General features: G+C 41.4%; 1 protein-coding gene and 1 pseudogene across 6 annotated transcripts in view; one reads left to right on the top strand and one right to left on the bottom strand.

The window, feature by feature from the left end:
• Positions 1–20,204, bottom strand: part of TSHR (thyroid stimulating hormone receptor) — a 159,016-nt gene that overhangs the window by 39,434 nt on the left and 99,378 nt on the right. For all 6 annotated transcript variants that reach the window (XM_045901332.3, XM_045901331.3, XM_045901333.3 and 3 more), the window contains 3 exons: positions 5,568–5,642; positions 2,739–2,813; positions 915–992 (listed from right to left, as the gene is read on the bottom strand). In XM_045901332.3, coding sequence (XP_045757288.1) covers positions 915–992; positions 2,739–2,813; positions 5,568–5,642 — 228 coding nt within the window. The remainder of the gene's footprint in view (positions 1–914; positions 993–2,738; positions 2,814–5,567; positions 5,643–20,204) is intronic.
• LOC123862011 (zinc finger CCCH domain-containing protein 11A-like) lies at positions 12,885–19,655 on the top strand (annotated as a pseudogene).

Raw genomic sequence — 20,204 nt, 5'->3', positions numbered from 1 at the left:
CGTATCTGATAAAGAAACCCTGGACTGTAGTGTGAACAGAGAAAGGGATCTGGGTGACAATCCAGGCAAAAAAGCCATAAGGCCTGAGCTTGGGCAGTGGTACTGAAGCTAGAGAGAAGGGATCCTTTGGACAACTCTAGTTTGTGGCTAATTTGATGAGAGAGGGGAGTTCTCTACCGGTTTGGAGAATTAACTTATCTTTTATACCTCTACTAGACTTCTTTATTAGAACATTTTATGAACTTCTCTGATAAACATCTCCTTTTGAACATCTAAAGAGCAGAATCCATTCGAACTCTGAAAAATAATGATGTAGAGCAACTCTGTTTTCTGTTCAATATGGCTTTGTAGGAACTTCATAATAGTTGTGATGACCGAGTTGCTTGTGAGTGCAAAGAGCATGAGAAGCTCTTAGTTGCACCATTTTCTAATTCAGTGACCTTGGAAAAGTCACCGCTCTAACCCCAGGTTCTTCTTCTATACAATGGGGGTACTAGAATACAGTATATTACAAGGTCTGCAGGTCAAATCTGGTCCACTACTTGTTTTTGTAAATTAAATTTGATTGGAAAAACAGGCTCCCTAGTTTATGTATTGCATATGGCTGCCCTTTACCTACAATGGCAGAAGTAAGCAGTTGCCACAAAGGCCATGTGGTCTGTAAGACCTAATGGTCTTCTCTAGATCAAGTGTGCTGACCATTTCTATAAGGGAATACTTATCTTGTTACTTAAACCATTTTGTCATCGATTAGAGTACCATACCATAAGGCAGTCCTCTTATTTAACTCTCTGAAACCTTTAGTAGGCCAGAGAGCATGTCCTGTAGGATGTTTCTTGGAGGGGCTGTGAAAATATGACAGTGGTCCCAATAACATTCCGATTGTTGGCAGGAGTGCAAGGGGCAGTACTCACAGTGTCAGGGTTTCATTGCACAGCCCCTGGAAAGCGTTGGCAGGGATGGAAGTCATGTAAGGGTTGTCTGTGATTTCCCTGCAAGAGAGGGACAAAAACGCTTGGTGAAAATAAATGATTTCCTTCTGGAGTTGGGCTCTTCTTGCTCCACCTCTGCACTCAAATAAATTACCTAACCCAGGGCGCCTGGGTGGCTCAGTTGGTTAAGCAGCTGCCTTTGGCTCGGGTCATGATCTCAGGGTCCTGGGATCGAGCCCTGCATCAGGCTCCCTGCTCAGCGGGAGTCTGCTTCTCTCTCTCCCTCTGCCCCTCCCCACCACTCGTTCTCTCGCTCTTAAATAAATAAATAAATAAATAAGAATCTTAAAAAAAAAAACCTGATGCAATTTAGTTTATTTTTAAGTTTATTTTTAAGTTTTGTTGACCCTTCATAGCTGCTGGTGGCTCAGAGGTTTGGTGAGGTGGAGAGCTGTCATAGGGGGACTCGCACTCACAGCCTCTCAAATGTGCATAAGCCAGTGAGCGTTGGGTGTGGGCTGAAGTCCCTGACTAAATCCTGATTTGCAAGGGGAGCAGGTGGGCCTTAGAGACGTCTGTAAATCTGTGACAAATACTTGGTCCATAGCAACTAGAGTTTTCTAAGTGTTTGGAACCTCCAAAAAGAGCTGGTAGAATGAGATCAGTGGCTTTCTTCTTATGAGTATTACTGAAATGTCCTCTACTTGCAAACCACTGCCAGGCAGATGCTCCTGGAGAACTTTCTGTGCCAGTCTAGTTACTAGAAAACTGCCTACATTTTGAACTGAGCTCTTCAGCAGCAAAGAAGCATGGTCAATTTTTTTCTTCTGGCAAAATCCCGAGAGTTCAGATCTGATCACTCTACATTATGCTGACTCTGTGGTGCAAACTCACCCTGTAATGCTGCCTGAGTCGGTTTACTTCTATACAACTAGGTAAGACACTTGACCGTGTCACAGGTTTTGGAAAAGGGCACATGGCCGCCAATCAGAAGCCATAGGAAGTAGTTTGAACACCACTCGTTCCTACTCCTTGGGACTCTGCTCAGACAAAATCACTTAGGTTTTCTATTCCTCTTTTTCTTTATTTATAGAATGGAAAAAAAATGTTAACTTTTATGCCTTCTAAGGTGGTCAAGAGTAACAAACATGATAATGTATGTGTTTGAAAAGCTATTAAAAATTATGTGGAAAATAAAGTATCATCATTATCATCAAATTTTCCTTCTACTTGATCACTCCCATCAGCAAACAAACATGCCATAATTTGTCCCATCAAACAACAACAAACAAGAAAAAGAAACCTTTTCTCCCGACCCAGTATCCTCCAACTACTGAGACATTTTCTGCACTTTTTTAATAGTAAAACTTCTCCAATGAGTTTGTAATGGTCACTCTCTCTAAGTCTTCCCTTCTGATTCTTTCTTGAGCCAACCCCAACCAGACTTCACCCTAGAGCTCCATTGGAACTGCTCTTGTCAGAATCATGAAAGCCCCATATTACTAAACCCAATGGTCATTTCTCAGTCTCTGCCTTACTTCATCTACCAGTGTCACAGCTGATCAATGCTTCCCCTTGGGACGATTGCTTCACTTGGTTTCAACCAACCCCTATGGCTGCACCCTACTTCTTGTTAGTGTTTGAATACTTTTCTTGTTACTTAAACCATTTTGTCATCGATTAGAGTACCATACCATAAGGCAGTCCTCTTATTTAACTCTCTGAAACCTTTAGTAGGCCAGAGAGCATGTCCAATGTTTTGTCAGTGACAAAATGCTGCCAAATATTGCATGTGTGCATACTTACAGTATAAAAAAGACATCAGTGGAATAAACTTTGGTCAGGTCAGGGAATACTCCAAGTCCAGTGTTGAAAATGCCACTATAGTGCATGAAAAAGAAGAGAGAGCAGATATAAGGTAAGAAATCCAACACATAGGAAGTAGAATAATGTACTAACTGAATTTTTATGGGTTCTGAAGTCAGACTAGAGTCAAATCCTAACTCCTTCATTAAATATCTGAGTGACCATGGGCAAGTCCTAACCCTTGGATGAGAGGTTGCTCCCTCAAGGTACAAGAATCTAATTCTGTCCACCAGTGTCAGTACATTTTTTTTTTTTCTGTTTAGAAGAATATGAGGATTGTTTCAACCAAGTAGGCTTCCTAGAAATAGGAATTTAGGTTTCTTTCCATGTGTGCGTGTGTGTGTGTGATATTTCCCTGTTTTAATTGGAGGGCATTATGGGGGAGGGGCAGTGGAATAGGGGAGGATGGGGCAGTAAGACAATATAATACCCAGCTCCAAGCCAGGCTTCCTCTTTCAACCTTCACATTATATTGTGCTCATTATTTTGGCAAGAATTATTTTCCCCTGGCAGTCACCTGGGAGTAGGACAGCAGCAGTGCCATTTAGAAAATATGTCTAGACAAGGGATAAAGTCAATCAAAGACAATGTCTTCACTTTCCAAAGTTTGTGTCATCAGGGCAAAATGTCAAGACTAAAAGATGTACATCAAACAGCACAAATATAGCCACTCTCAGGCTCCTGGTTAATTTAACATTTGTTGCAGCTACTAGAAAGTAGGTAGTGGAAATGGGATTTTTTTTTTTTTTTTTGAGAGGCATGGCATGGCATGGGGTGAGACTTCGACACTACCAGTAAAGCTTTAAAGAAAGTCTTCCCACAGAGAACACTCTGGTTCCATTGATATACCTTTTTAGGCAAATTCTGGCCTGGCTCTTTTAGAGGGCAAAACATAAGATTTGAAGAGAAAACAGGAGCCAGAGGTCTCACAAAGAGCAAATGGGATATTCCAGATAGCAAAGGAGAGCACCGAATCCTAACCACTAGACCACCAGCGACCAGGTAGCAAAGGAGAGAGTGGAGATTCCATAAAGGATATTCGAAGAACAGGAAACAGTGAACAAACTAGTCGATTGCAAGAGAGGTTCATGTGGAAGTATGTCTGGTGGGGGGAGGCCCTGGAGTTAAGTGGGGACCATATAGTGGGGCTGGAAATGCCAGATTAGGGACCAGGACCTCTCTTTTCTTCAAAACCCCAAACAAATCCATCTCCTTTTTGATGTGTCCTCTAATTAACTGTACCCCCAAATAATGTATGTACCTCTTATTTATCACTTATCATTATTTTCCAGTGGGAGAGGAACTTTTTAATTTTATATATAATATCTTCCCAACTAGATTTTAAGCTTTTTTTTTTTTTTAAAGATTTTATTTATTTATTTGACAGAGGGAGACACAGTGAGAGGAGGAACACAAGCAGGGGGAGTGGGAGAGGGAGAAGCAGGCTTCCCGCTGAGCAGGGAGCCTGATGCGGGGCTCGATCCCAGGACCCTGGGATCATGACCTGAGCCGAAGGCAGACGCTTAACGACTGAGCCACCCAGGCGCCCCTAGATTTTAAGCTTCTTGAAGGTAAGGACAATGTTTTATTATCTTGCAGGTTCCCCACAGAGCCCCGCACATATTAAGGGATCATCGTATCAAAGAATTACTGATTGACTGAAACTCAAGGTCCACACAGGAGTGATTGCCTTGTCCCATAAATTTTTATTACTTCCCAGATACCCCTCCAGCAACATTTCCCATCACTATCCTCTTCTATTCTCCCTGCCATCTCCCACTCCCACCTCTTTAATACTGAACTATTTTTAGGGCCCCAAATGAGCCATACGGTTCCACACCTTTGTGTCTTTATCATGCTAGTCCCTTCACCTGTATTTTTCTTCTACCTCTCCCTCTTCTTTTCCTGGATAACTTCTATTCATCCTTAAAGACTTAATTCATAAAATATATATGGATGTCTACTTTTATTTAAAAGCCCTAGATGGAAACAAACTAATATGTTAATAATGATTATTTCTGGGTCTTGGGATAAAGGTTGATTTTAATTGTTTCCTCTCATAATGTTTTTGTGTTCTAATCTTTTACAATGCCTGTGAGCAGGAAAGAAGGGAAGAAGGGGCGGGTTCTTCCAGCTGGTGCTTAGAGGACCTGAGGCCATATATACACATCCATTGAACACGTTTTTATTGAGCACCTACTCTGTGCCAGGCTGTATAGATGCAATAGAGAGTCAAGTGCTGTGGTTCCTGCTGTCAGGGAGTTTATAGTTAGCTCATAATGTGTCACCAAAGCAAAGCGATAGTGTTGTCTTTTCCATTTTTGTCCCCCCAACCTCTAAGAGTTTGGATTTTGCCCTTTGTGGCTTTTTTTCCCCTGTGTAACAGTCACTTTAATATTGTTGTGAAACCCATTTCCTAATAAAATTAACCAATGGACTCCCAGAGTTTTTTGTTTTGTTGTTACACTCCATTTAAAGACTATGTACACATCATGGTATTTTCTCCCTCGTGTCTCCCTCAAAGATCAGGTCTTTGGTCCCAGCCTTATGTGCTGACTTTTAAATAGGTTTTTCAAATGTGAATCATTTCACCTGATACCTTTTCTGATGGGAAAGGGTGGGGAGTAAGTCGCAGAATGTGATTTGTCTCAGGCCATATACCACTAAAATGACCTTGGCCCACATCATCCTAGGGAGACTCCTGGCAGACAACAGCATTATAATTCTCTCATAAAAAAAAGGTAGGATGGGATAGGTGTTAATACTTACAGGAACTTCAAGAGAGGGAGCTCTTTTAGGGCATCAGGGTCTATGGAAGTTAAGCTTCTGGTGTTCCGAATCTCTCTGTAAGCATTATAGGAAACACATTCACCATAATACATCCATTTCTGTTCTTACCAAAGTTAAAATAATGTGAATCAGGTTTAACAAATGTTCATGATGCGGGGCCCCAGGGACTGTTTCTGCTGGGAATCAGTCCCATCGGCAGGCAGCAAACTCCTCCCAGGGACACACAGGCTATATTCAGCCCTCCCCATCACTGACTTAGTTCCAGTCCATTTGAATGTATGGGTGACCTTTCTCTTAATTGTAGTCTCACAACCTTTCCCACCCCCCCAACTTTTTATATTTAAATAGACAAGAAAAGTCCCTCTAATGGTTTGTTGAGAACAGATATCTTTATTATTAACAACAGCATGTATCCTGGCCCTGGAGCGGGAAGCTGAGCAGACTAAATGATGGATGATAGCAAGGCAGTAAGGGCAGTGAGCTTCCTCTGTCAATTGCTATTTCAGAGATAGTGGATGTAGTGAGTCTTAACAGTTCACTTGAGTTGATTTTTCTATACCAGTATGATATCATGTATGTCAGCAACTTATATACTTAGGGTTATTTACAAGCCGATCAAAATGTACAGTTAGCATTAGTGAAGTTCATGACTGTGAGAAAGAGGTTCTCATCGGTAAAATGGAAGGTATTCAACACATATAGATTGGTTGAAAGAGTTTAAAGGCACTCTCTATGCTTATATGTAGAGGACAGAAGAACCCAGTAACACCTGTATCCTTTTCCCTTAGGGATGGCACCTAAGGCTAAAGGAACCTGCATCCACTTGCGGATAGTAACAACTAGAAGACTTAGGATCTGGCCCTGGACCTTTAAAAATGGTTTTACTGAAGGAGAATTTTCATAAAATTCATGTACTCCTGGTATACAATGAGGTATTTTTTAGTAAATTTATAGAACTGTGCAACCATCATCACACCCCAGTTTTAGAACATTTCTCTCAATGACAAAACCCCATTTGCCCATTTGCAGTTAATTCCCAGCCCTCCCCCATGCCTAGGAACCATGGACCTGCTTTCTACCTCTGAATTTGCCCTATCTGGACATTTCATATAACTGAAATTGCAAATACGTAATCTTCTTTATTTGGCTTCTTTCACTTAGCGTGATGTCTGTGAAGTTCATACACATTGTAGTACATAGTAGTAGTTTGCTCCTTTTTATTGCTGAATGGTCAGGTGGAACTGAGATCCAATGTTGACTCTACCTCTTCTTTCTGGCTACATAACCTTGGGCAAGTGTCTTGACCTCTCTGAGCCATCATTCCCTCATCTATAAAATAGGGATAATAATAGCACATCTTCATAGGACTCTTGTGAAAATGAAATAATGTCTATAAAGGGTTTGACATGTAGCCTAGCACACAGTGAAGGCTTTATGAACAACAGTTTTATTATAACAATAGTTATTCTCCTGAGTGGAATGAAAGCTAGAATAGACATCAGAGACTTGAGGCTAGGGTGCTGCAGTGTTCACACAAAATCAAAAAAACAAAACACTGGGTGTGGTGTTTGACTAAGGATGTGGAGTATGAAACAGATCTTGAGAGAGGATAGAATCAGAAACTATTGGGGCACCTGGATGGCTCAGTTGGTTAAGTGTTGGACTCCTGATTTCGGCTCAGGTCATGATCTCAGGGTTGTGAGATCAAGGCCTATGTCGGACTCAGCCCTGGGCCTGGAGTCTGCTTAAATTCTCTCTCTCTCCCTCTCCCTCTGCCCCTGCACCCCACCCCCCCACGCCCCTGCTCATGCACTTGCTTTCTCAAAAATAAAATAATAAGAAGAAAAGAAACTATCTTGCCTCCACCTCAACTTACTGTCTTATTAATATAAACTTACTGGTCCATTGTCTTCATTAGCATAATTTTTGCCCAGCTAACTTTATTGTTCTTTACTGGAATCTCTTGAAAGACACATCCATGCTTCAACAGAAAGCATCGACAGTTTATATCCCAAGACCCTTAGAATCCCTCACCTCAAAATCAAGCTCCTGCATGGAAAGAACCACTTTAAAGTAGATTTAAAATTTTGTCCTGGTTTGAAACTAAAAGCCCTGTATTTCTGGAGCTCTGTCTGTCCTGGGTAAACTGGTATGGTTGGCTACCTTATTGCACAATCCCATAGCTGTTCCCACCTTGCCCCTCTAAGATACTTTTAGACACTGCCGAGTTGAGGTGCCCTCTCTCTGCATGTTGAGCAATAAACTCCTCACCAGAGCTTTCCATGTGGGGAGAAGGGTTTGAACTGCTGTCCATCAAATATAAACTAGTTAGGAGAGTTTGGAAACTGAGTGTGGCTTGTGGTCTGGCAGACTGCTGCATGAACAAGCCGGACTTGAAAGAGTGGCCCAAGAGAATGTCACAGTGAAAGGCAGCCAGCCGAAGCAGCTTTAGAGGTAGCGAACGAGAAATGAGAAACTGCTGTGGGTTCCAGCTGACTAACGCAGGCTGCAACCTACATGGTTGAAAGAGGTGAGAGAGGCTTCGGGGAGAGGGGAAACAAAAAAGAGGTGGATTTCTTAGGGGAAATCTAAGATAGGCAAGAGTTACCGCAAGAAAACTTCAAGGAAAAGAAGCCGCTTTCTGAGGTAAGAAGATAGTCAGCTGCTCATGCTCACAAGTGACTTAAAAAAAAAAAAAAAATCCCTCCTGAGAGAAAGAGAAATACTGTATGACCTCACTTATATGTGGAATCTAAAAAAGCCAAGCTCAGAGAAATAGAAAGTAGAGTGGTGGTTTCTAGGGGCTGGGGAGGGATGGGGTCAAAGCATACATCCATTTATAAGACGAACAAATTCTGGGGGTCTGATGTACAGCATGGTGATTATAGCTAATAATATAATAAGAATACTGTGTTACATCCTTGAAAGTTGCTAAGAGAGATCTTAAGTGTCTTTACCACAAAAAAGAAATGTGACAGGATGGAAGTGTTAGCTAATGTTACGGTAGTAATCATTTTGCAGTAATATAAGTGTGTCAGACCAACACCTTGTACACCTTAACCTTACACAGTGTTACATGTCAATTATATCTCAAACCCAGAAAAACAAAATCTCTGCTGAAGTACAGAAGGGGAGGGGGCATGAACTGCTACCTTAGCTAAATGGAGACAGATGTCAGAAGTGAATGCAGCTGGTATAACCTTTTCAATGATGGAAAGCAGAGAGGAGTAGCACTCACAAACCTCTGAAAGGAGGAAAAGGGTGAAAAAGGGGTCCAAATTTGAGTAAGTTCCAAGCCTGCGTGGGAGGGTGAACTTGAATCGCACAATTCTGAGTTAAGCCATGACAGCCCAAGAGTGCAGGAGGCTAGCCATGTTGCCAGGACGCTGGGAACACCAAGAGAAAGAAAACATGTATATAATTCCAGCATGGCAGGTTGGCATAGAGCTGTCCCCCGGAGTGAGTATGAACAAGAGTTGAGGATGGCAGGGCCCCTGGATCAGCAGCCTGGGTCCCTGAGTGACTGCATGGACGAGCACCGACCTGCCTGCCCGCCTGCCCCTCTACCCAGTACTGTCCCATGAGCAAGAAATAACCTTCAGTTCCCTTAGGGCTGTTACAGAGTTTTATTTTTGTCTATTTCTTACAGTTATTAGCCTACCCAAACGAATACAGTAAGCATCGATAAAATTCTTAAAATACAGAGCATAGTGTTCATTGTGGTTGTCTCTGGTAGGTAGGTTTAGAAGCTAGGAATGTGTACTTTTCACTTTTTATTTTATCTTATTTTTTTTTAAAGATATATTTATTTTAGAGAGAGAGCGCATGCAGCCGTGAGTGAGGGGAGGGGCAGGAAAAAGAGGAAGAGAAGCCGACTCCTCCCTGAGCTGAGAAAGGAGCCCAGTGGTCACCTGCCCACCTTGCCGGGGCTCAAACCCAGGACCCTGATATCATTACCCAAGCCGAAACCAAGAGTCAGATGCTCAATCAACTGAGCCACCCAGGATACCCTATTTTATCTTGTTTAAAATTAAAAAAAAAAATGAAATAAAAGGCATAAAAAAATCCCCCCAATTTAAAAAAAAAACACACAAAGGAATATATATTCTATATAAAAATTTTAAAAAATATATAAAGTGCCAGATAGTCCCTTCAATCTTCAAGTATGCTCTTCTATGGAGTGGGGCGATTTAGCTGTGTCAGGGAAATATTTGAGGATCTTGAAGCTTATTGATTAGAAAAGCCCAGCCTTGGAGATTACAGGGTAACCAGGGACTGGGTATACTTATCACTCAGGAACTTACTTAAGTGTAGCAGGTAATAATCCTCTTCATTTTGCAGACAAAACAACAAAGACACATTTAGCAAGAGTAAGTGACTGATCTCCTGTTACACAGAGGCAACCCTGGGCCTTAACCTAGGACTTCTAACTCCCAATACTGCTTCATTTATTATTTTTTAATGGTATTTAAAGGAGATCATCCACTAGAACTAAAAAGAAATTTAAATACTCCTTATTGCTTAATTTCCCTTCACTGGATTTCAAATAAAATGGACATTTCAATGACATTTCAATGACAAGTGTAACAGTGATACCAAGTGTGCAGTGTTTTCACAAACCAGCAGATCAATAACTTAGCATACATTAGGTTCATTTAATCCTATGACAAGATTCTGGGCTTTTTCTTCTTCTGGGAAATATTTATCCATTCCATTTTTTTTTTTTTTGGATATATTTACTTATTTGAGAGAGAGAGAGAGAGCAAGCGAGTGTTGGTGGGCAGCGCAGAGGGAGAAGAGAATCTTAAGCAGACTCCACACTGAGCACAGATGCCAATGGAAGTGGCAGTGGGGGGGCTTGATCTCATGACCCTGAGATCACAACCTGAGCTGAAACCAAGAGTCCGATGCTTAGCCCACTGTGCCACCCAGGTGCCCCCGTTTGTTCATTCTTAGTAAGAGCAAAGAACAGAGAAATTGGCTTGTTCAGTTCAGCTGGTATTGTGGCGGGTGCTTAGCACACCAGCCTGCACCCCACACAGTTTGGGAAATCAGCAAAGTGACAGGAGAGAGTCCCCAGGTCGGGGAGAGAGAGGCAAAGGGAAGAGAAATGAAGGCTTAGATCCTTCTACTCTTAAGGAACTTTCCAACTTTTTTTTTCCTTCCATCGTCATGTGCCCCCTTTTCTCTCTTAACTATTCAACTGGCATTAGATCATGGCATTTGACTATGATCCTTAGCCTTAGAGATATTTACTCACACCCTCAATGCCCCCAGTTCATGAGGAGAAAGGATGCCAGGCTGGGTAACAAATTGAGGGCAAGAATGAAACTGACTTGGCTTTTTACCTGCAAAGTAAGATGGGGCCAACGGACATGTGAAGGTTGCAGGCTTGCACAGGCAAGGACCCTGAACTGGAATAAGATATCTGAAGAGAAGGGAAGCTGCCCCAGTTGGCATAGTTGGAATTTTAAGAAATACAAATGCAATAATGTGTAAGACTACATTGTGTAAAATAAGAAACCGAATGTGAATAAGAGCCCAAAACCTAGATCTTGGCCATTCCCCAGCTTCTTTTCAACTTACTTCAATTTGATTTTTAATTTTTTTCTAGTCTGCTTTTAAGTACCATTAGTTCAAAAAAAAAAAAAAAAATAGGAGGCAGGCCAGTCTAGGCCAGCTTGCTCTAGTGTGGAGAGTGGGGAGAGACTGGTTAAAACTAAAGGAATAATTATTGGACATTTATTATGTGCAACTTTACCGTGTGCTCTGGGAGGCAGAGAGAAGTAATAACTAATTAATTAACTACTTTAAAAAGAAGGTATGTATGTATTGGCAAAGCCATAATTTTGTTACCTTAAATACCTTAAATACTGCACAGTACTGAGGTGAAAACTGGGACTAAGAATTAAGTACATTAATTTTAAAGTAACATTTTCTGATAGGTTTTTTACCACATAATAAGTCACCCATGTAGTATTAATTTACACCAAGTATTAATTTTAAGATTGATGTATATTGAAGGAAGCCTTAATTTTTTAAAAAGTTTATTTCACCTGACTATAAAGATAATACATATACATTGTAATAAGTTTTAAACACATTCACATCAAAAGATGTGAAACCTCTCATTATTCCATGATATAAAGAAAATCAGTTTTTTTTCTGTCTTTAAGTATGTTTTGTGTTTTTAAAACAGCATTATGTCAAAAGTATTTCCTCTGGGATTAAATGGTCTGTGACAACAGATTTCTAATGGTTGCTTAGTATTTCATATTAGACCCTTCTAGCTGAGCATTTGAATACTTTCCCAGTTATTGCTATTATAAATTAACGATGAGACAAGGGCTTTTATGTAAACTCTCACTCCTCTATTTATTTTCTTAGGGGAAATTTATTGAAGTGGAATGACTAGGTCAAAAAGTATAAAGTCTGGGGCACCGGGGTGGCCCAGTTGGTTGAGTGTCAGCCTTCGGCTTAGGTCATGATCCCAGGGTCCTGGGATCAAGCCCCGCATCGGGTTCCCTGCTTGGCAGGGAGCCTGCTTCTCCCTCTCCCTCTACTGTTCCCCCTGCTTGTGCTCTCTTGCTCTCTCTATCAAATAAATAAATAAAATCTTTAAAAAGAAAAAGTATAAAGTCTGACAAAGCTCTTGGTATATACTAGATTCTTAGCCTCTGAAGTCCTGATTTGCCCCTACCCCCTGCTCTCTCTCAAATAAATAAATAAATCTTAAAAAGAAAAAAAAAAAAAAGCTCAGCTAAGCCCTTCTCCATTTCCATGTGATAATTCCCAGAAATTATGATAGCTTGTGTGTAGGTCATGGCAGTGGAGAGGAAGAGGGTACATTTTTTGTATATTAGCGTAGTAGAATCAACAGGACATGGTGAAGGATTAGAAGGGGGTGATAAGGAAAGAAGGTACAGTGATACCCCTCAGGTATCTGGAATATGCAGTATGATAAATAGATGTGCCATGTACCAGCTCAGCAAATAGTGGAGGAGTGGTAGATCAGAGGGAGAGGCTGATTTCAGTTTGGGGCATTTAAGTAGTGAGATATATGTGAGACATCTCAGAAGAGATATCAAGGAGACCAACAGGTAAATGGCCCAATGCTAAAACGAGAGACCTGGACTAGGTATGTAAACTTGAGAATAGTTGGATAAGGTCACGGGGCGGGGAGAATTGTAGAGTAAGAAGAGAAGAAGACACAGGTCTGGGTCATATGGAACCCCAATGTTTAAAAGTGAGGAAGGAGCATGGACTAGCAAAGGAGAATGAGAAAGACCAACCAAGATGGTAGAGGATGACCAGGAGTGTGGAATCCCAGAGGTCAAGGGAAGAAGGTTCCAGTAAAAATAGAATGGTCCACTATTTTGAATCCTGTGTCTAGCTGTAAGATGTAATGACCATAGTTTCAGCACCATGTTAAACGTAACTGTATTAATTGACTGAATAGGTAGCTTTTTATCTTTGGAATGCCAGCTCTAGGTCACCAACAATTTTAGCACATATTTTCTACCATCACAATTCCTATCAGCACAATCTAAGCAAGAACTAGGAAGCCGGCTCATAGGAAACATACAGTGCATTAGCAGGAGAAGGTTGAAAAAGCAGTGAAGGGATGGTTAGAAGTGGGGGTGATGAGCTCTGAGTCCTTCCATAGCCCTAACTCAGCCAATTTACCAATCACATCGACAAAAAAGGGACAGGGAGAGAGGGAGGGCCTCTGAGGAAGAACATCCATGCAACAGAGTAACATTATGTTCTTTAACTGCTAATGTTCTCCCGGAGGCTTTTCAGTAAATGCTAGCAATATGCAATGGCACTGGCCATCAGCACACCTTAGTTCAGTATCTATGCTTGTAGCAAATCCAACCTGGTGAAGGGCTCTGCTTCATAAATGAATCAGAGGGCTTTAGTTCTCTGCTGGGAGTGCCAGGGAAGTTGGGCTGACAGTAGATGAGTAGATGAGATAAATCATTCTATATTGATATTTGGTCTCATGCTTTCCATCTATCTCAGTTCTTTGAGGGAAGAAGAGAGATTTTTCAGCTCTGTTTCTCTCATGCGAGTAGCATAATGCTTTGTTTATAGTCATTGCTTAATAAGTGATTACAAAATAAAGGTATTAAGCATTTGTGTGGCAGGAGTCCAGAAGTCTTTACTTACCCTTTGTGCCAACTAAAACCATTTGCAGATAATAATGTAGGATATATATTAGACAAATCTGGAGAATGCAAGATGTGTTATTCTCTTATTTTCTAAGATATTAGACTGAATACCTCATATACATAAGAGAAATATCCTTTTAAAAACCCACTTCCAAACTCATCCTCTTTTTAGTTTTTGTATTTAGTAGTTTTCTTTGCTCTATGAAATTAACTCTTTTGCTCAGAGGGAGAAAGTTGATATTTCTAAGAGAAATGTTAACAACTAGAAACTATGAAGAAAAGGCCATAATCATAACAAAACAGTTGCTTTTAATTGCTGCAGGGTGTATATAGAGCTTTGTTACAAATTAGTTTCTTTGGTTTTTTTTTGGAGAAAGGGGCAGAGAATCAAAATCTCTGTCTTTTTAAAGCTATGCATTTTCTTCTGAGTGTGACTTTAACTGCATCTCGTGGGTTTTAATTTGTCATTTTTTTTTAAAAGATTTTATTTATTTATTTGACAGAGAAAGACACAGCGAGAGAGGGAACACAAGCAGGGGGGAGTGGGAGAGGGAGAAGCAGGCTCCCCGCCGGGCAGGGAGCCCGATGCGGGACTCGATCCAGGGACTCCAGGATCATGACCTGAGCCAAAGGCAGTCGCTTAACCAACTGAGCCACCCAGGCGCCCCTGATTTATCATATTTTTATTGTCATTTAGCTAAAACTATTTTCTAGTGCCTACTGTGGTTTCTTCTTAGACTCATGGTTATTTAGAAGTGCATTGTTTACTAGTCAGAGAACTTGATTTTAATTTTTTGTAAGCTATTGAGACTTGCTTTCATGGCCCTACATATGGTTAATTTTGATAAATGTTCCATGTGTCCTTGAAAAGAATATGTACTCTGCAATTGTTGGATACAATATTTTATATAAGTCAATAAGGTTAAGTTTGCAAATTATGTTGTTCAAACCTTATTAATTTCTTATCAGTATTTTTACTTTTCTTGTATGCATGTTCTATCGGATAAAGCTCTATTGAAACAAATCCCCACTATGATGGTGGGTATCTATTTTATTTTTTCAGTTTTGTCAATTTCTGCTTTACATAGTTTGAAGTTCTCCTACAGATATTAAAATTTAGAATCATTGTATCTCTCTGTAGTAATCCTTTTTATCATAATAAAATTTCCCTTTTTATATATAGTAAGACTTCAGGGTTAATATATAGCAGTATATTTATATCTATTTTCTCTTGGTTATTGTTTGCATGTTAATATTTTTATCCTTATACTTTCAGTCTTTCTATAGCATTGTATTTAAAGTATGTCCCTTGTAAGAAGCATACAGCTGATTTTTTTTTTTATTAACTTACCTGGAAATCTTTGTATTGTAGTTGGAATATTAAGTCCTTTTACATTTAATGCAATTAATGTAAATACTGATTATTTGGTGTTAAATCTACTATTTGTTTTAGAAGTTCTTCATTACTTCTAATTTCTTGCCCTTTTTGTAGTAATTTTTTTTTAGATTTTATTTATTTGAGAGAGAGAGAGAGAGCACAAGCAGGGGGAGCGGCAGAGGGAAAGCAGACTCCCCACTGAGTGCAGAGCCCAACACAGGGCTTGAGGCAGGGCTCGATCCCAGGACCCTGAGATCATGACTTGAGCCAAAGTCAGATGCTTAACAGACTGAACCACCTGTGCGCCCTTTGTAGTAATTAATTTTTATTATTCTATTCCTCACTACTATTAGCTTGTTAGTTATCTATTCTTTTACAATTATTTTAGCTGTTGCCCTAGGGATTAAAACATGTATTCGTTAGGGTGTTGCTGCTGTGAGGAGGGCGGGTGGCAGTGGCGAAGAAAGAAGGATGACGTGGCAGCAAGCAGGAGTTGGGGACAGTGTCAGCGGTTCAGACTGATGAAACCGTCTTGAAGAACACCCCCTACACTCCCATAATTGGTGCGGATTCCTGGGGGAAGGCCCATGATGTTGATATTTGCAGGCCTTGATTCTGGATCTTAAGAAGGAGGCTGTGGGACTAGTGATAGCGATGCTTTTTAGGATTTGGGGATATTCCCTTCCCCAAAATTTCCTGGAAAATTGACTCATATTAAGTGTGAGTAAAAGGGGTAATAGATTGGAACTCAGGGAAGACACAGAGGTTCCTGTTGAGAGCAACCAGCTAATGATTGCATTTTAAAAGATGATTTCTTAAGTCAAACAGAGAAAGACATGTATCATATGATCTCACTGATATGAGGAATTCATAATCGCAGGAAACAAACTGAGTGTTGTTGGAGTGGGGGGTGGGGTGTGAGGGATGGGGTGACTGGGTGATGGACACTGGGGAGGGTGTGTGCTCTGGTAAGCGCTGTGAATTTTGCAAGACTGTTGAATCTCAGATCTGTACCTCTGAAACAAATAATGCAATATATGTTAAGAAAAAAAAAAAAAGAAGAAGAAGAAGAAGGTAGCAGGAGGGGAAGAATGAAGCGGGGGAAATCGGAGGGGTAGACGAACCATGAGAGACGATAGACTCTGAAAAACAAACTGAGGGTTCTAGAGGGGAGGGGGTGGGAGGATGGGTTGGCCTGGTGATGGGTATTGAGGAGGGCACATTCTGCATGGAGCACTGCGTGTTATGCACAAACAATGAATCATGGAACACTTCATCTAGAACTAATGATGTAATGTATGGGGATTAACATAAGAATAAAATTAAAAAAAAAAAAGATGATTTCTGTGATTGAGTTGTCTTTTGGAAGATTAAACCTATTTCAAGAGGATTTGGAGCTGGTCCTCGCCTTGAGGAAGCGGTGGCTTGTTTACAAGAAGCCGCTTCTGATCTGAGGATCTACCCAGCCTGCCTAGTCAAGGAGAATACTGCTTTTTTATTTTTGTTTTTCCTATTCTACATGTACCAAAGGTGACAGCTGTCCCTTCCATCACTGTGAGGTTGCACTAGGAAATGAAACTGTTTGCACATTATGGCAAGAAGGGCGCTGGTTTCATCAGGTGTGCAGGTTTTGGCACATGGAGATTGACAAAAAATGTAGTGAGATTCCTTGTTACTGGGAAAATCAGCCAGTGGAATGTCAGAAACTAAACTGCGCTCTCCGTCACATTATGTTGATGGCCTTTTCCTACCTCCAAACAGAACTGTGTTGTCCACTGTGCCTGAGTCACCAGAAGAGGAAGTGAAGGCTAACCAGCTCACAGTTCAACAGAACAAATTGTCTGTCCAGTCTAATCCCTCCCCTCAGCTGCGAAGTGTTATGAAAGTAGAAAGTTTAGAAAATGTTCCTAGCCCCACCCATCTACCAGTTGTAATCAATGCTGCAGATGATGATGAAGATGATGATGACTGGTTTTCTGAGGAAGGTGATGAAACCAAAACACCCATCCTGTAACTGCCTTCCGAAGTTCATAATGGATTACAGACAGCCTCTGCCCAAAAACCTGGGGTCAATTTGAAACAAGGTGAATGTTTGAATTTTGGAATTAAAACTCTTGAGGAAATTAAGTCAAAGAAAATGAAGGAAAAATCCAAGAAGCAAGGTGAAGTTTCTTCTGGAGTTTCCAGTCTTTTACTCCAACCTCAGCCCATTCCAGGTCCTGAAAAAGAGAATGTCTGGACTATGGTGAGGACAGTAATTCTTTCCAGCAAACAAGAAGAACCCTTGGTAAGACCGAGTCTCACTGAGAGACTGGGAAAATGAAAATTGTCAGTAGGTGAGGACAGCAATCCTCCATTAAAGCGTAGCCTTGCACAGAGGTTAGGGAAGAAAGTAGAAGCTACAGAAACTACGAACACTGACAAAGCACCAAAGAAGGCTCACGTTTCCAAGTCTCTGAAGGAGCGATTAGGCATGTCAGCTGCTCCAAACATTGAGGAGTCAGCAGAGAGTCACTAAAGTTGGTGAGATCCATGTGAAGACATTAGAAGAGATTCTTCTTGAAAAAGCTAGTCAGAAACGTGGAGAATTGGAACCTAAACTCAAGACAGAAGGACCTCCAAAAGTTGATAATTCTACTTTAGGAACAAGAAGCCCCTCCACTATCTGAATCAAAACCTTCTCTGAGGTCCTGGCTGGAAAGAAACATTGGCAGCAGGAAGCAGAGAGACAAAAAAGCAAAAAGGATATAACTTGCATCAAGCTAAAGACCAATAGTGAAATTAAAAAAACAGTGGTTTTGCCTCCTATACTTAGTTACAGCAAAGGACAATCAGAGGAGCCCACAGGTGGAACAGTCTATGCAGGAGGTGCACATCAAGATGCTGGAGGAAATGAAACAGGAGATGGCACTGCGGGCACAGCAGAGCTCTGAGAGCAGCACCAGCTCCCAGCCTCAGCTTGAGGCCACCCCCCAGGGGCAAGGCAGCTCCTCTGAATCACACACACACACACACACACAAAACAGGTATAAAAGAAGAGAAGAGGGGAGCCTGGGTGGCTCAGTCAGTAAGCGTCTGCCTTCGGCTCGGGTCATGGTCTCAGGGTCCTGGGATCGAGCCCCACAACGGGCTCCCTGCTCCGCGGGAAGCCTGCTTCTCCCTCTCCCACTCCCCTTGCTTGTGTTCCCTCTCTCGCTGTCTCTTTCTCTGTCAAAAAATAAATTAAAAAATCTTTAAAAAAAAAAAAAGAAGAAACTTCAAGAAGGAAGTGAAGTCGCTTCCCAGAGCAGTGTTCCTAGAACAGAGGCTAAAGAGGCTTCAGTAGAGACCACAGGAGTTGGCATCACTAAAATTCAAGTCAAGAGACGTGAGACCGGGGCGCCTGGGTGGCTCAGATGGTTAAGCGTCTGCCTTCGGCTCAGGTCATGATCCCAGGGTCCTGGGATCGAGTCCCACATCAGGCTCCCTGCTCCTTGGGAGCCTGCTTCTCCCTCTGCCTCTCTCTCTCTCTCTCTGTCTCTCATGAATAAAAAAAAAAAAAAAAAAAAAAGAGACGTGAGACCATGAGAGAGAAGCACATGCTGAAACAGCTGGAGAGGGAAACCTCACAGAAGGAAAAGTCAATTTTGATACCCCTTTGGGGAAATGTAGACTCTTGCAATACTCAGATAGCAGAGAAGCCAGTGCTCACTACTGGGTGGGCATCACATGGCACCTGACAGAGCGGCTTCCCACAAAGTCGTCCCAAAAGGCAGAGGTAGAAACCTCAGGCACTGGGGACTCAATACTGAATGTGAGATGTGCAGCACAGACCTTGGAAAAAAGGGGTAAAGCTAAACCCAAAGTCAATGTGAAGCCATCTGTGGTTAAAGTTGTCTCATCCCCCAAACTGGCCCCCAAACGCCAAGGCAGGGGAGATCCACCCTGCCATCATTGCAGCTGTGAAGCCACTCAGCTCCAGCAGCATCCTCCAGGGAGGCCCCAGCAAAAAGCGGCTGTGGCGGTTATCCCATTCCTTTCTGAGGACAAGTCAGTCAATATGCCTGAGATGGAAATAACTAGAGACCCTCTTGTGTTGCCTCCACCTCAGTCCTCTTCAGATTCCTCCCCACCGGAAGTATCTAGCGCTTCTTCATCCCAGATGGCTGCGAAAATTCACCGACTCAGCTCCACCTCAACAAGAAAGCCCCTGCTTTCTGTGGAGGGTGATTTTGAGAAACTAATATGGGAGATTTCAGGAGGCAAATTAGAAGCTGAGATCGACTTGGATCCTGGGAAAGATGAAGATGACCTTCTGCTTGAGCTATCAGAGATGATTGATAGCTGAAGGCAGTAGAACATTTAAAAAAAAAATTGGAATTACTTTCATCTATTATAACATTTACCCACGATGATCATTTCTTTAGTCTAGAATTTGTCCCAAATCAGAAGTATACCTCTGAATTACCCTTACATGTCCTAGATTCCTTGGGGCCAGATTTTTACAGTCCCTTGATAACCATTTTGTCCATTCGATGCCATGGTTTAGCATTCTATGAGAAAAATGTTCTCTCTTACACATCTCCACAGAAAAACTGAGAGCGAGATGCAAGTCAAAGGCTGCAAGAGAACCTAGTCACTCCTTGAGGTATTTGTCAGTTTGGGCTTTTTCCCCCCTTTGCTGTAGTATTTCTTTTATGTATTGTCTTAATGTACTTATTAATGTAACCTGAGTTTGAAAAGGATGAAGACCAGCTGCTGCCCCTGCTTTCACACTACCACTAAACAAAAGATCCACTCCATCTGCATTAAATTGTATGTCTTTTTAAAGATATTTGGAGATTCAACTAAGCTTTAGAGAAGACTGAGCAGCTCCAGAAGCTTATAATCTGTACATAACTTTTTGAACCTGATTTCCATGCTTCTGCTGCTCTGTAAGCCTCTGGAGAGCAATAGCTAATTTATTATTACTGTAATTTTTTAAGGCTTTAAAGTACCTCAGAGGTCTTCTGAAACTAATTTTTTATTTCTAGGATTCCCTGGATTCTTAATAAGAGATGGTGACATAATGATTAGAGGAATTCT

The sequence above is a fragment of the Mirounga angustirostris genome, unplaced genomic scaffold, assembly GCF_029215605.1.
Source record: "Mirounga angustirostris isolate CCGP_5_RB_7025 unplaced genomic scaffold, mMirAng1.0.hap1 SCAF_9, whole genome shotgun sequence".
Classification (NCBI taxonomy): domain Eukaryota; kingdom Metazoa; phylum Chordata; class Mammalia; order Carnivora; family Phocidae; genus Mirounga; species Mirounga angustirostris.
The sequence above is the reverse complement of the archived record's forward strand: the minus strand, read 5'-3'. Positions and strand labels throughout refer to the sequence as shown.